General features: G+C 40.2%; 1 protein-coding gene across 1 annotated transcript; it reads left to right on the top strand.

Annotated features, from left to right (window-relative positions):
- Positions 1 to 390: 390 nt before the first annotated feature.
- Positions 391 to 14,314, top strand: trarg1a (trafficking regulator of GLUT4 (SLC2A4) 1a). Its single transcript, XM_023424067.2, has 3 exons — positions 391 to 1,404; positions 13,412 to 13,538; positions 14,098 to 14,314. Exons 1-3 carry the CDS (start codon positions 997 to 999, stop codon positions 14,106 to 14,108), a joined length of 546 nt encoding a protein of 181 aa, XP_023279835.1. The 5' UTR covers positions 391 to 996; the 3' UTR covers positions 14,109 to 14,314.
- The last annotated feature ends 3,313 nt before the right edge of the window (positions 14,315 to 17,627 follow it).

A 17,627-nucleotide genomic window follows, 5' to 3' on the forward strand; every position in this document is an offset into this window, starting at 1 on the left:
AATAATACAAATTTAAACACACACACACACACACACACAGACACACACACACACACACACACACACACACACACACACATATATATATATATATATATAAACCTTGTAATCCAGGACACTGAGTCCACTGATTTCCTATTAAAGGTTATTTCAGAGACCCTACAGCAAAGTCCCTGAGAACAACTGTGACTACATTATTATTATTATTGCTATTTAATTTAATTCAGGTTAATTATTGTCACTTACTGTATATTCAAAAGCCCCTTGTTGGCAAATGAAGCTTTTATTTTGTGCTTCATCACCGGAAGTGTTTTGTTTACATCTGGGCGCTTGACGGTGGTCCCAAGTTGAGTAGAGTGGCTGTGCTGCTGCAGCGTTGAGACAGTGGGGGAGAGGAGGAGAAAGTGGCTCATTGTGGAGTCTGCTGAGAGAGAGACGTCTCACCTTCATTCTCCTTTCTTTGGAAAAGGAAAGCAAAACGTTCCGGCTACTTTTCCATGAACAGACAGACTTAAAGGAAAGTGGTGGGACTGGATCAAGACGGGCAGCAGGAGCTCCTCTGACTGCTTTGGATGTATCAGAGAGGAGGGGGAGGTTTTCTGAGCTGATACGCGTTGGAAATGAGTCAAACGGCGAATGTGAAGGAGGCTGAAGGAAAGTGATTGAAAAGGAAGAATGATAATGTAGAGGAATCTGCTTACATTTCCTCTCAGATTTTATTCATTTCTTTCAGGGGGGTTGAGCCATTACATCCGAGCTTTCGGAGCACATCACCTTTCAGATAATCTCATTTTCATCCATCCGCCACACCTCGGCTGGTGATCACACTCCTGGTTGTTCAGTCTAATTTGATTCCCAGCTCGACAGCTTAGTTGTACAAACTTGCATTCAGTTGTGGCCTATTATGGAATTCCGGCTGCTGACTTGTAATACATTTTAAAGCAGTTTTACAAAAATTCCCTTTCTGATACAATCCGTTATAAGTGAGAGTTGAACATGGCCATCAACACGGACACCGACTTCCAGAAGTCTAACTTGGGTGAGGGTGGAGGAGGCGCTCAGCATGCGGACTCCCAGGAGACGGAGAAACTGCTGGCGGTGACCACCGAGCCTGGAGGGAATGGGATGAAGATGTCCACCTCCTTCACGGTCAACATGGGCAGCGACAAGGCCCTGGAGGCCGACCAGAACGGCCACAGCGTGGCTGTGAGATCGGGCTCCGTCGGGCAGCTGGCCGCCGCCGCCCCCCTCTCCCCGTCCAAGGCCAGTCTGAGCCGCTCCTCCACCGGCAACGCTGCCGTGCAGGAGACCCCGATGCCCAAGGATTATCTCATCCTCGTCATCATGTCCTGCTTCTGCCCCGTGTGGCCCGTCAGCATCGTCGCTCTGGTGTACTCCATCATGGTGAGTATCACTTTACTGGATCACCAAAAACTACCAAATAACTAGCAAAAACTGTAAGAGGTAAGGATGGAAAAGTAAATGTAGGTGGTGAATGTGATGGATAGACCACATGCTTGTTGATCGACGAAAACCATCATCTCAGCGTTGACACTGAGAAATAAGTAGCTGTCAGTCTATGGAGAAACCAGGAGAAAACTGTTCTTTGTATTTATTTAAGTCTGTAAATTCAAACTTCATAAACCTATCCTAATAAAGAGGGATATTCATATAATATCTTTGATGAGCATTATTATTATTATAAGTGTCACAATTTGAAAATATGTTTGACAATAACATAATCTGGTCCAGAAATGTTTGTAACTGGCAAGACAAATAAGGCAAGACAGCACCCAAAACTAGGCTACATTATTTCCCCAGTAATCTCGTATGGTTTTATCTGCTTGTCTACATGTCATTTTTGATATTTGAAGGAAGTGAGGGTGATATTTAGTCTGATGGATGGTTGTCAAACTGCGTGGGAGAGGAATATTCATCCTGAATCTAAGCTGTCCATCACAAGTTAACAGAGTGCAGGAGGACAATTCAAGGGTATTTGATTTACAATAATATAAAAAGGACACAAAGGGAGCAAATGCTTATATTTGAGAAGCTGGGATCAGCAAATATTTGGTTTTGGTATTGGATCAATTACGATGAATGATTCACTGATTATCAAAATAGTCGCTGAATCATTTGCTTTATCTGTCTCAACAGTTGGACCCTCTGAAAATTGCATCTTTCCTTTTTATTGTCCGTGCCGTGTAAATGGTGTCTGTCTGCACCAGTCCAGTGTAAACATCTCATTTCTTCCTCTGGGGGCTGCATTTATTGAAACATTTAGAGGGAAACAGTTATGAAAGCTGTTCCCAGCCCTCACATGCAGTTGCGTGCGCAAATCTCAAAAGAAACGTTGTTTCAGTTCATTTCAGGACAATGTCTTTTCTGAATACAAATATCCTAAGATTCATCCAGATGTTGCTCATTTCATTGAAAGACAATTGATGTCTTCACCTCTGTAACTGTAGTAAGTGCGGTGCAGTTGGCTCTATGATTTCTGATAAACTCATGAATATCAGGGTTTGCTGGCACACGCATATACATACACACACACACACACACACACACACACACACACACACACACACACACACGCCTCAGTGCATCATCAGCTTTCTCAGTGCCGCGGCTTTAAAGGATCTCAGGTCTGTTGCTGCCACTCAGCTGCCGGTTGTTCCGGCGTGGAGGCGCTGACAGGTGATTAATCCTTTCACTCTCTCACATCAGGCAGCCGCAGATGCTCAGTACGCTGCTACTGTACTCTCCATTTACTGAATGTCTTCCAGGGACATATTCCTCAGTGGGTTTACAACATTACTTTCAAATCAACTATGGATCATGAAGACTCTCCACATGAGCCCAAAAACATCCATGTTGAGTCCAAACGGAAAACTGACACTTTGTTGTTGTCACCCTCTGCAGTGGTGAGAGGTCTGCAGTAAAAATGGGGGACTTGTTATTGAAGGCAGTTAGAGCTTGTATCTTAAAAATTTAGAGAACGTCCCAGATATCCGAGCGATAAATACAGACATGATGTGAAGGTCACGTGTGAACGAGCAGAGAAATTCTTTTTTTTTGTTTTCAACATTTATTGAAAATGGCACAAAAAAAAAAACTACAGTTACTGTGCAGCTTTGATAAAGGAGGCTATACCTCATTTATGGTGACCCTCATTTCACTTTGGCACACACATACTGTTAATTATAACTTACAACTTATGTCATCTGCCAGTGATATTGCAGCAAAGCTGAAGACACTAACAAAATTTGACATTCTGGCCTGTACGCTCAGTTTAACAGCTCCACATTCCCTCCTCAAATTACACCGGTGCAAGTTGATGAAACAAAACCTCCTGCAAGAAGAAGCTCCTACAAAAGCTGTAGAAGACAGAGTGTGGCATGACTGATCCGCGTCAGCTTACCAGCACTGTACTTCACTATGTCAGTATGTCCATAGTCCCACTCCCACTCCTCCATCTTGATTGACTCCGTCAGGGTTTGATAGGATAAGATCATCAAATGCAAATGGTTCACGTGTTCTGGAAAAATCTCATGGATTGTTGCACAGACATACATTCAGATACCGTTACAGATCACGACTCTGTCGAAGACTGGCAGGTCAGAAATCCTGAACTTTTGAATTTGTTATTACATTAATCCAAAGCCAAAGAAAACTCACAATCAAAACTGGCAAATAAGTTGTAACCTGCAAAATATTATTTGGACCTCCACTTCCCTGACCATTCTCTCCTCCTTTGTTTTTAACACAGATAACTGCAAACACAGTAAAGTCTGTGAGCTACAGATTCAGGTGAAAAATCACCTGGATCATCAACTTCTCTAACAACCCCAACAAAGCCAAACACAGAGTCTCGTTATGTGCGACCTCTGCCTGAGCTACCACTATGTACAGCCAGGAAACAACAGCAGAGAAGGCAATCGGCTGTGCCTGAGTGGTACAGATAAATAAGGCTTTTGACAGACCTCTGCAGTAATGTCTGGCAGTATTCTAGCAGGAGTCTTTTAGTGCCATCAGTAGTAACTCCGTTGTGTCAGGATTTTAACTCCTGTTGGCTGATAGCAGCTTAGTTGCTACTGACACAGCCATTTGTGTTTTTCAGCACACTTTACTTCTGACACTGTACAGCAGCCAAAAGTCAGATCTACAGAGAAACAAGGCAAAGGCAATGCAGTAAAGCCATTAGTTCTGTAATATCACTCCTACACACCAAAGGGAATATCAGGCAGTGTCCACGAGACAGCCTGTACTTCACCCAGCCATCATCATGAGCCCACTGACATTCACAAGTCAGCCACTCGCTAATGGCTCAGAGACCGCGAACGTTTGTGTGTGTGTGTGTGTGTGTGTGTGTGTGTGTGAGTGAGTGTGAGTGAGTGAAAGAGAGAGAGAGACTTTGACAGAGGGCAGAAGAAAGAAGAGTGAAGGAGGGAGAAACTGGAGCTGGCCACTAACTCGATAGAAGGCGAGAGAAGTCAATTTAGTTTCTCTGCAGAGGGCAGATTGCAGCAGTTAGCCAGCTCTGTGGCAGCGATCAACATCCTCTTTCTTTCCTTGGGGGTATGGAAAGGGAATACGTGGCTCGCAAAGAAGATCAAAACATAATTCGCTACAGGGGCAGATGAGTGTGAGAGACAGCAAATGGCCATAAAGTAGTTCCTATCACTGGATTAGAAAAGAATTGAATCAGATACCAGGGTGATGTCAGATAAGTGCAAGTGAGTCAGAGCAGGAAAACAGAGGTTTACACTTGCTGTGAACAAATGAATCAAAAGTAATGTGGTTGCTACCACACGATACAGCCCTGGAGTGCAAGATCACTACTAAGTGCTAATACTCTCCTCGCCCATGTGAAATGGATACTTCTGGAAAGTTGAATAGAAAAAAAAGAAACTGCTCAACTGCTGCTGAGATGGTATTAATGTGAGGAGGTTAGAGGAAACAGCCCAGACTCCAGGAAACTGTAAGCGGAGGAAAAAAGACGAGGAACTTGCTTTTTTTTTTAACATAAACTGTCGTTTGAAATGAAATGCTAAATGGTTTTAATGTTTTTGGCTGATGGGTGTAGTGCCTGTTTAGTTTTGAATCAGTGTTTTGGTTTTTCGGCTTTCAACTCCACTCTCATCATCCCTGTTTTCAGCAAGAAGCTAATCTGAAAAAAAAAAAGCTCTCACTGTGCACTACCTGCCCAGCACCAGACAGCTGACAGACTAAGTTAGCATCTAGCGAACACAGTGCAGAGTTTAGCAGCTCAAGAGCCGGAGCCGGATAGTTCCCTGATAAGTTGGAGAATACATAAAAGAGACATGAATGTTCGAATTCATCAGGTTTACACACAGGACTTCAAAGTAACACTAATAATGTTAACATGTTCAGCATTACAACCTGATGAGGTGATAGCATGTGAGTCTTTGTGTCAGCTTGTTCTGCTGCCTTGGAGTGGTCCAAAAAGTCAATTAATATGAGATTTGTTGTTGCTCACATCTGACTTAGAACCAACCTGAACAATTTGATACTACCATGTGATCTTCTTATGGTGGCGGTGACATAATCTTCACACTATTTATGTCCACAATAAAAAAAAAATCACCCTTTTCTGAATTGCAGCATACACAGAATTTAAACCAAATTTATGAGGCATTACAGCAGGAAAATCAGCAAACAAAGAATGGAATTGTAACAGTGATTACTAATGTACAGGCATGAAACACAAGACATCACGACAGTTTTAATTTTATCCTGCAAAAGACCAAAATTAACTGTAATTCAAGTCAAATCTGTTAAGGCTTCATTTAGCCTTGTAAAAGAGTCAGCATCTTTCTGTACTGGCACACGGCACACTGCTAACAACAGGACCACCAAGTAGCTACATCCATCATCATACACCACCACTTCCATCAGCAGGACCACCTAAAAGCTAACTTCCAGCTGGCTGCCACCGCAGATCTCGGACAGATGCTCTGTTGGGGAAGGCTTGTGGCTGGCAAACACAGAAGATGTGCTGTCAATTATGGGGATTGGAGAGGCAGGGGTAATAGGTTTTTACTGCCCTCACCAGCTTATCCCCGTAATGGGAAGGCCCAAACTGCAGGAGCATTATTGCACGCTCGGCAGATTTGCCTGTGAAATATGGACTTGCAATGCTGCGCTGGATGGATGACTGTGTATGTGTGTGAATGTGTGTGTGTGTGTGTGTAGGTAAATGTCTTCTTATTAGCAATCTAATATTGCAGACATAGTGGGAGAGCACTTCATATGGCTGTTTCCAATTATATGAAGCCTATCACAGTCCTAAAGCCAGAAAACCAGAAACTGCTCATATTAAAATAGAAAACAGAATTATTTATTATTTGCAAGTGCAAGTGCAAGTAATGATATTATCATTCAATGGTGGATTGAAATTGGATATATGGAAAGCTAACACTGTCATTTTGTGGATACAAGTGATGACTTTAGAGCACCTACGAGGAAGGGTACCTTCAGCCATATAGGGGCTTTTATGATATGTAGCACTAGGAGCTTGCAGAAATCTTAAAATCCTATAAAAGGAGCTTTAATTTAACATTGAAACATTAATTGTATTGTGACAAAATATGTATTTATTACTACATGTTCAGTGCAGTTTTCTTTTAATTAGCATTGTTATTACAGTAATTTATAACACACATTTCTAATCACTTTTCTGCACTCCTTCCTTGTTAAGGAAGCATTAGGATTATTCCTGTGAACGTGCAGTATAGAGGGAAAATATTATTTTTTTGAATTACTTAATGAAAATCTAAAATATTTACCATTAACTGACAATGACACACTCCAGTGACAAACATCAAAATGTTAGCATTGTCACTGTGAGCATGTTAGCTTTTAGCTCAAAGCACCATGGTGCCTAAATACAGAGTCAAATGGAAGCTAGCATGGCTGTAGACTGACTCAGATTTTTATTTTCATTGTTTGCTTCATCACATTTACATCACACCGTAGTAGCAAGGAACTGTATGCATTTAATGTTGTAAATGGACTGTTGTTGTATTCTAAATCCTCTGATGGATCTGAACAAACCTTTACCTGATTGGTAATTAGAGTTTCCTTCTCTTGTGTCCTATCAATACCTATTTACAAATGTATTTGCCCCATTCTGGACAGGACAGCCTGCATGTTCTAGATATCCTGTAGAGTGATAATCTCATTTTGTTTTGGCAAACACAGTCCTAATATCAGCATTGTGTATTGTACTATTGTGCTATGAACCACATTGTGAAACTTGACCCTAGATGATCTAAATAATCTTATGTGATAGGAATTCACTTATTGGTGCCGTGCCACATGATATAAAAATGAAATGGAACATACCATTATGGCCTCATGTTTTTGTGGTGCTAACACTTTCGCACGTTAGCACAGCCTATTTGAACTGTGTTTCCAGTTCACAAACTAACCAAGATATAAATACTGTTGAAATTTATGAGCTGCACCAGCAGCTAGAATGCATTTTATAGCTCCAAGAATGAGAGCCGTGCCATCATGGGTCTGACAGATTTGATCATCTGAGCGCATTGAGTAGTTTGCAACTTTAATGGAGACTGAAGTGTAACAAGACTGAGTCTAAAAGCCCTGCTAGCGGCCCCTAGAGGCTCTGATGTTCCTTACACCCAAACAGACACTAAGTGGTTTAAACAAACATACTAAGAGACTGACCAACAGTCATGTGCTGGGTTAAGTTTGAATTATCCACAGTCCTGAATTTTGAAAAGCTTTTCTAAATTAAGATTTTCAAGTTAACAAGTAAACACATATCAAAATTACACATCAAATACATTTTAAAAGGGCCAAATAAAATGAAAAAGAGTGAAGAACAAAAAAAGGAATGTTTCACAGGAAATAATGGGTGTGATTGCAAATAAACCATTTTTATTTGATGAAAAAGGTCAATCTGACAGACATAGCTACACACTAGCTCCTGGATGTACACTGTCCCTCTCCACCAGGCTGCTGCTGGCTATCCATTATTAATGACAAGAGAGAAAGGGAGCACTTACTGACTTACTAGCCTCCACCTTGCTCTGCTGGACTCATGAACTAGGGAGAGTAGTGTGTGTGTGTGTGTGTGTGTGTGTGTGTGTGTGTGTGTGTGTGGGTGTGTGTGTGTGGGTGTGTGTGTGTGTGTGCGTGTGTGGTAGGACAATGAACACTGGACAAGACACTTTGAGGGTAGAATTTCCCATTCAGAAAACAAATATGATCAGGCTTACTCTCACTGTGAATCAATATAGACATTCATCAGCCAAGCAAAGGTCCCTCCCACTAACCACACACGCACACACTCACACACATGTACACTAAATCTCTTGGAGCCCTTGAGGCGAACATCAAACATTGGATATATTAATCAAGAATGCTGGCCCTTATTTCTTCTTCTTTTTTTTTCTTTTTTCATGATGGATGGAAAACATTATCTTTTTTTTCTTTTCTTTTTTTTAAACCTACCATTATTTTTTATTAAACGTTTTCTCTAAGCAGCCTAAATAGGCAGTTTTTTCTGTAGGGGCTTACATTGATTTTAGGTGCCAGTGTTGCTTTTCTGTGTGATGCGAGTCCAGATCAATAAAGGCTCCAGTGGGACTGTGTTTGTACCATTGCTTCACATTGCAGTCCTGGAAGTAAGAAGCTGAAGCCTGTCCACATTGACATGTGCATTGGTTTAGCTTTTGTCGTTCAAGTCACATTGAAATTGTACCAGAGCCCTTGAAATTTTTAATCAGGTTTTTATTCTGACTTACCCCTCCAATTAAATTGTCAAATGAATTTCTTATCATTGTCTTTCAATGGTATTATTATGCTTCTGAAGTAACATGAATTAAAGCCTACTGAATGAATTACATTAACTGAATTTAATTAGCCAAACTTAGAAAAAGATCCAAGAGATACTACATGACAAACACTACATCTGACATTGAAGAGAATGTTCACTGTTTAACAAACAGTTAAAGCTGAGTAGGTAATCCTGGAGATAGTAGCATGACTTAGCCGAACTATGAAAGTATCCAATCAAAAAAAATCACACCCCCTCCCCTCAGGCATCCCTCCAAAGCCACTCCTCCAAAATACACAAACACACACTGCTGGACTATTGCAGATTTTCTACTGGATTCAGATCCAGCGACTGGGGAGGCCACTTAAGTACACTGAACTCATTCTCATTTTCATTGTCTTTTGCTTCATTACACTGTGCATTATTGTGCTGGAAATAGCCATTAGAAGATGGTTAATTGTGGCCATAAAGGGAAGCACAGTGACAGTGCTCACATAGGCTGTGACATTCAAACCATGAATTGATTGGTATTAAGGGGCCAAACGTCTGCTAAGAAGACATTCCCTTCCAAATTACACCGCCACCAGCAGCCTGGACTGTTGACACAACGCAGGTTGGATCGACGAATTCATGCTGTTGATGCCAAATTCTGACTCTACCATCTGCTGCCTCAGCAGAAATCCAGACTCATTAAACCAGGCTATGTTTTTTCCAGTCTTCAATTGTCCAGTTTTGGTGAGGCTGAGTCCACTGCAGCCTCAGATTCGTGTTCTTGGATGGCGGGAGTGGAACCTGACATGATCTTCTGCTGTTGTAGCTCATCCACTTCAAGTTGTAAAGAGTTGTTATCTGAGGTACCGTAGCTTCTCTTTCATATCCAACCAGTATGGCCACTCTCCTCTGACCTCTCTCATCAACAAAGCAGCTGCTGCTCACTGGATGTGTTTTGTTCTTCACACCATTCTGAGTAAAAACTCTAGAGACTCTGAAAATCCCAGGAGATCAGCAGTGTCAGAAATATTCAAACCAGCCTGTCTGGTGCCAACAATCATGCCACACTTTGATGTTAACATTGAGTAAAGCTCCTGACCTGTATCTGCAGGATTTTATGCATTGCACTGCTACAACAAACTGGTGTACAGGTGTTCCTAATAATGCTTGGTGAGTCTATTTTGGGTATACATCTTAAATGAATATTCAACGTATTAATATTCCCAGCGAAAAACAGACTACCTACCATATGTTTTACAATCTGTAAAAACTGTGGAACACAGGAAGTTTACACATAATTTTAAATGATACACTGTGTTCGCAAACGAGATTGCGTATTTACTGCTGTTTAAAAGTGGTTCCCCAGGCAGCAGCACCAGCTTCAGTGAACACCCTAGGGCTGCACTGTCCCCACCCACCTGAACCAAGTACACCAGAGACAGCCTGCAGACAGAGGCGCTCAAGGGAGCAAGAGGATGAAGTAACTAGTAGCAGATCAGGGAGGATAAAGGGAGGGCTCTCTCTCTCTTTGTCTCTCTTTCTCTCTGCAGTGTAATCTTATCTCAAACTGAGGCAACCCCAGCTCTATACCCTTAGTATTGATTGACTGAGAGAGGCAAGAAGACACACAACATACTGACGTATTGATTAAATATACAGTGTTTTGGATTTTTTTTTTTTTTTTTTTAAATCAGTTGTGATGTGATGCTGTTACTCAGAGTTTACCCTTCCATCTCGGCATTGTTTTTTTTTTTAACAATACAAAACTTACAGAGGAACAAAAAGAAATAAAGAAAAAAGAAAAACAAAGTAGTGTTTCACCTCATCTTCCCTGCATGTAACATCCTTTCTTATTATACCTCTCTCTCTGTTTCATCTTGGGTAATTTTGAGTCATTGAGGGTGAGTGTAAGAGGTAAATCATTAGAAAAAGATGACTTTCTACTGCTGAGCTGCTTTTGATGGGCCATATTCTGTCCTTAATATATTTAAATTAATTTCAGACTAGGTTTAGTAATATCACTCTATCTTTATGGGAAAACTGTCCTACAAAGATGTAGCGGTGTAATTCAATAAGTGGAGGCGGAGATCCATTTCCTGCCGTACTGCGCAGACTGTAGCCTCTGGTTTAAAAAGACACATTCAGCACCACAGACAGCTCCTAAAGCTTTCATCCGCCTTAAAAACTAATAGATGTTTCCATCACAAGTGCAAAGCTATCGTCTTATTGCATCTGGATGTAGAGTATAAGCTTTTTTACATGTGATTTCTTCACCTTCTGTCTTTGCTGTAGCTCTCAGTTTAACTCAGAGTATTAGTGACACTTTTCTAATACTATTTTCCCCCTGAGTCTGACCTCTCGACAGTCTGAGTTTATCAGGGCATGGACCCAAAAAGTAGTTAAAACCAGCCCACAGGGAGGCTGACTTCAGTGCTTCACACAATCTAGTAAATGTGCATTTACCCACAAGTAGCTCTGGAGTGAAATCTAGTGAGTGGACAGCCTACAGTATAACCTTGAGCGCACAGTTTTATTCTGACGCTGTTTTAAGCTTGTGCCATGGTGCATTATCTCATTAAAAAACTCAGCCAGTTACAGTTCTGTGATATTCAAATGTACATTATCAAGTGGCTTGATGAGCGCCATGCAAATAGGGATGTGCAATATGGCCAAAATATCATATCCAGATATAGTGTAGGTCATTTCATATTCAGATAACGGTACATATACCGTTTCTCAACTGTTTAGATTGGGGCCATGTCTTTGCAGATTTAAGTTGCAGCCGTTATCTAACTTTCTTTGTCATATGGTGTGCCATAGGCAAAAGCCTCTTGCAATGTCTGAGTCGGTGGTTTGTTTTGAGCACTCAATAGTTCTTTTACATCACCATCATATAACCAATGCAATGGAGTCACAAAACTAGTGTGAGACAGCAGGAAGTGACATTCATTGACCAGGCAATGTTTTTCTGACTCTCCAGTGTTCACTATTCTAAATAAAAAATAATATGATCATCCATTAATCATTAAGAATGTTGCCACCAGTCACCAAACATTCTCTGGTTCCAGCTACTCAAAGATAAGAAACATGGACACGTCACCTTTGGTTCTAGGTTCGTGTTAAAGATTTGTTTTTACTATTTTCAGACATTTTATAGACTAAGTGATGAATCTATAAAATAAAATAGCTGAAAGATAAATTGATAATAAAAATAAAAAAATAGTTACCTTCAGCCTCACTTCTGTCAATGAGCAATGAGTTTGTCAGTGTGTCTTCAAACACTGGCCTGCCTTCAGCTGGATGTCCTCTGGGTTGACAGCTTGAACTTGATGAAACCAGGTAGCATTGCAATTGTAGACACACTATCATAGAGCAGCACCTGCATACATCACATGCATACTTTGCAATCATTGTGTGTGTGTGTGTGTGTGTGTGTGTGTGTGTGTGTGTGTGTGTGTGTGTGTGTGCGTGTGTGTGTCAGTATATTTACCAGCAGGTTAGTTGGTTTTGTGCACTGAAAATGATATGCGCTCATGTTTTTTTAATGTCTCAATTGTTATGCTATTTCGTGAGTTCAGTGTGCCTGTATGTGACATGTGTCGGAGAGTTTTGCACATTAAAAACAAACTAAACTGAAGATCAAATTACAGACAAAACAAAGCTGATGAGACAATAGTGATATCAACTGTTTGCTGTTTGCTGTGGGGAATCTAACCCATGAAAGCAATGCACAAAGAACTGGGGATCCTCATCCATCATGCCTCACACATATACACGAATCATCCTGTCTCTATATCTGCATTCTAGAAAAAGCAATATACATACAACATTAAGTTGATATATCCCTTCACTCCACTGCACTCATGTACTCACGTACTCCATCCAATTGGCTCTGCAAGTCACATCCTTCCATCAATCCCAATCTGAAATAGACAATTTCACAGTTCACAGCTGGGTATAAATTATTGTTGGCATTTTACCTGACGAGACTCCACAGCACCCAGTACACAAGTCAACACTACTGCACTGCATTCGTGTCCTGTAACTTTTAAAATAACTCAGCTGTGGATTAATGAAAAACCACCTGATAAATATTTTAAGTTTCAATATGGTTACTGCTGATTCCGTTGAGATGGTCCGTCATGGAAATATGGATTCTGTTTCTCATTGAAGTGAAGCTCACTCTTAGTGCTCTCTGACTTATTTCTCCACCTGCAGCTAAATTTGATTTCCTTCGAATGTCAACGTTAACAACATTATGAATGAAGTCAGGAACATGAAGGTTAATATGTCCGCCCTAATGGTTTCCTTGTTGTGGTGAGAGGAATGAAAAGGGTACAACATTTGAGTTGAGTGATTGTGAATGCATTGGATTCCTTCAAATCCTTCATAAAAACTGCTGTTTGGTATACATTGTATCTCCTTGGGATTTTCTGTGATGCTAAACCCTCAAACATGGACCGTCAAACAAAGGGGTTAGCAGGAAATCACATTCTATATTTGATGATATGCAACATTCATCATATATGCCTTACTTATTAACATTATCATCAAAATGTTCCTCTTGGTAATACCGTGTGCTTTTGTCTCCAGTCCAGAAACAGCCTCCAGGCGGGGGATATGGATGGGGCCAGGAGGCTGGGTCGACTGGCACGTCTGCTCAGTATTGTCTCCATCGTTCTGGGAGTGGTCATCATCATAGTCTACGTCTCAGTCTCAGGTACACAAATAAAGACAAGCAGGACAAATCTTGAAGATACAATGATGCCGACTAAATGACGTTTAGGATCGTCTTAACGTGTCTTTGGCATTTGTTGCAGGCTAATTGACATCTAGCAGTATTCTTACAGTATAGCTTATGAATATGCATAGGGATATCACTTGATAATGATGTATGATATGTGTGTATGTGTACGCTCACAGACACACACGGGGCTTTAACAACAACTGTTCGACAACAAAGAATACCTACTGCATTACGATTACGGGGTGATATATGACACTACCGCACCAGCATTGAGATGTGTGTATTTCTATGTCCAAACTCAGCACATTTTCAAGCCGTGTTTGTGTGCGTGTGTGTGTGCAAATTGATTTAGCACTGCAGTGACTGTAGTGGGCTGACAGTGCAGCAAAGGCGGCTACCCTAGTGCTCAAAGCCCTCCACACTGGAGCTTCACCAGTCAAAACCTTATAAAGAATTTGATGGTGAATTTGTCATTGTGTCTGACCTGAATCTCTATGACGATGCCATTCCTTTCCTCTTCTCTGTTTTACAGTAAGCCACTGACATGGAGGACCTGAGAGGGGCAAAACAAAACTCTGAGAAACCGTGAAAGCCAAACCACGGATGCAACGAGAAATAAAAGCCCATTCCAAAAAAAAAGAAAAAAAAGAAAAAAAACAAATACAATTCTGAACTTTATGCTATATTGTAATTACACATGACCACCCTCAGAAAGCGAAAAAATAAATAAAAAAATAGGCAACTCATGAGAGTAGGTACTGCAGCAAGTAAACAAGTGAAAAAAAATTATTCAGAGATGCATGCACTAGAATCCAGTAACATTTGCTTGTCAAAAATAACCAAATACCTGACATACAACTGTTCAGGTTAAAACAGAGGAAAAAGAAAAGCAGATGTGTACGCGGTCAGGAGAACTGATTAATGTTTCTTTTTGGAATAATGGACTTCTTTACATGAAGAAAATGATCTACACATGAGGAGAGAGTGACCAATAGACTTTTTCTATGTCTGGGATGGGGCTCCTTTGCAAAACAGATTCTGGGTTTAGACTTCAAACTTTGGACAGCTGCATATAATCCTCATATATTCCTTACTGAACCTCTTGCATTCAAAGCATATACAGCTACAAATATATCTGAAATATAGATATAGATGTACATTTTATAATAATGTTTGTATGCCATGTGGTGCTGGGTTTGTTAAGACTGTCACAATGGCGGCTTTGTCAGCACTTGGATTATCAGTGGATATTCAAGGGTTTGTGAAAAAGGGGGCAGGGAACACATTTTTTAATTTTTGTTATTTATTATAATTTTTTTGAACTAAAAAAAAATTGAGACCAACTGCATGCCTGAATGTAGATAACCAAAATTCTGCCTTCGTTTTGACTGTTATTAGTTGTCTCTTTTATTATGAAGGAGTCAGAGAGGCTAACAGGTTTGCACATGGAAGAGTGATTTGTGTACATTGTGTGAGTCCAGCTACTGTAGAATGTGTGAGGACTGTGATCTAACAGATTCCTTTTCTGTTTCTATCTCTTGAACCTTGCTTTGCTCTAGCAGAGACAGAAACCCACGCAAAACCTCCCACCAGCTTTGAATTCCTACTTTTCCTTTCACATCATGACCTAAGTGGCTGCTGTCCTTCAGTTTTGTCTCTGTACCTTCATCTTGTACCTTTCAACTCCGTTTTACATTTCCCCTTTTACTACCTTTCTACACCATCGCTCCCCATTTCCCTATTTCCATTCTTACATTGTTATACATTGACTGTTAAATACCATTGTTTCACCGAATGATTTTTCTGCTCCTTATTGGTATGGTATGAAATGTATTTATATGGGAAAATATATATGCAATATGTACGCATGCTATGCGCCGAACCGGCTGACACATATTTATTTTTTGTAAACGAGCAGGCCTATGAGTTTGACTGAGTAACAAAAAGCATTTAAAGAATCTTTATTTAAAATCCAAGCACGACAGATTGTCTGTATTCGTCACTTTATCAGAGAGAAGTCACTGTAAGTCCCTTGTGGATACACAGGGCTGTTGTATTGACACATAACAGGCTTATGCTACAAGCACAGGTAACATCGCTGTAAGACCATGTAGCGTCATTTAAGGCCACAGCTTTTCTTTGGGCATTAATGCTTTTTTTTTTACTTGTGTAATCTAAATCAGGAACTATTTGGACAGAGTCCCTTTAAAGTGATAAAAAAAAAAAGTGATGCCGTGTGTTGAGTTCCAATTGTTCTTTGCTTAAGGGCTTCGTACAAGTGAAATAAGAGAAACACCAGCTTATTATGACTGATGAGAAATTAAATTTATCAGACTATGCAGCTAAAGTGATCTACCAAGTTTTAATCTGAACATCATCAACATAAGGCTGAACAACTGCAGTCTGTCAAGTATTAACACTCTATAGCACAATGTTTTTGTGCTAAATGGGTTAATGCTGACTCCATTCCAATTCAGAGTTGTACATAAAAATCATGTTCTTTATCCAAACATCTGAAAGCAGCAAAATCCAAAGATCCCTCATGTTCACTACCAAATTAAAGAAAAGATGTTACATTACATTGCTGCCAAATGGCAACCTCACGTCTATAGATGACACCAAGTATAGGCAACTGCACTAGTGTTATTCCCTAACATGCAAATTTCCCATCTCTGCAACTGGTGGTCAGGAGTCAACTGTCCAGCCTATAAGCACTGCTCTGTCAGTAAAACAGTTCAAACCTTCACTTCATTTCTATATATTACTGTTTTTCTTTGGCAGTATAATTGTACGTGTCAGTTTTCATCTCTGTGGTGTACATTTTGCATGTCTGGAATAAATGTTACCATGCATGGTCCAAGTGTTGCCTTTTGATGATACAGTTTATGTGGAATTATGTGGAACAGGCAGAAATCAGTTTAGAGAACAAGAGCGTTAGCGGCTCTGTGACTCTACACTTGAAATAAATGCTAACATTTTAGCATGTTAACTATCGTAGTTTAAGTTATAGTTTGCCAATTAGTACTTTATACAAAGAACATCTAAGGATGGTGGGAATGTCATTAGTTCTGCAGGTAAATTTTCATAAAGCACAGCATTGGACAAATGTATTTTTTTGCCTGATGATGATGCAAGAGAAAAAGCCAGGGGATCACCAAAGTTATTTCACTCCATCCTGATAGGAACATGGCAAAATTTGCCAAATTTCATGGCAATCCAATTGATAGTCGAGATATTTCTTCTTTTTTTTTTTTTTAATTGTCAACTTCGTGGTGGCACTAGAGGTAAAGTCAGGGAATCACCAGAGTCAGGAGGCTTCACCCCAGTGTGGATCATTAATTTCACGGCCATTCATCCAATAGTTGTTGAGATATTTCAGTCTGGACCAAAGTGGTGGACAGACAGACAGACTGACATAGGTTGACAAGGGATACAGAATAGTAAGTGCACATTTTGATAGGCTGCAAAAAGAAAAAAAAATATGGAGACTGTCAGTGATGCAAAATGGCAATGGCCCTTAGAAAAGGCAGAAACATCAAAAGCATGTGAGTAAGCACAATTTTCTTTCACTTACCTCACATAGATACAGGGGGTGGATGGAATAAGAGCTACACAAGTACAATGTGATAGAATAAAATATATTTGTGAATGTAGTATTTATGGGTAAAGGTCAGTTTTATTGCGACTGAATCGAAGCGAATGTGTTATGGCTGCAGTCTGAAGTACTGTTGTATTGGATGGCACTATTTTGTACAGCTGTTGCTTTTATTATCATCTAAACCCTGTGCATTCATCAGGTCCTGATACACAATTGTGCCTCAGCACACACAAACACCATTTATCACGGTTGCTACAAGTACAAACTATAGATGGGAGAGAGAAAAATAAATAAAATGAAGAATTAGTGGCAGGTTTTCCATTTTTAAAGCCAGCTCCCCACACAAATACACAAACTCCAGAGTTGTGACCTAATGCAATCCTGAAAACATAACAACCATGACACATACAGGCATATGAAACCCATAAGTGACATTATTATTAAAAGGTAAGGTTTACTTATGG

Source organism: Seriola lalandi, unplaced genomic scaffold (genome assembly GCF_002814215.2).
Source record: "Seriola lalandi dorsalis isolate HSWRI2012SDOR001 ecotype SW California unplaced genomic scaffold, Sedor1 jcf7180002054703, whole genome shotgun sequence".
Taxonomy (NCBI): domain Eukaryota; kingdom Metazoa; phylum Chordata; class Actinopteri; order Carangiformes; family Carangidae; genus Seriola; species Seriola lalandi.

Excerpts from the sequence above, each read along its gene's own strand:
- trarg1a (XM_023424067.2), top strand. The coding sequence starts at position 997 with ATGGCCATCAACACGGACACCGACTTCCAGAAGTCTAACTTGGGTGAG. Across the intron at positions 1,405-13,411 it reads CTCTGGTGTACTCCATCATG|TCCAGAAACAGCCTCCAGGC; the intron begins GTGAGTATCACT and ends TTTTGTCTCCAG.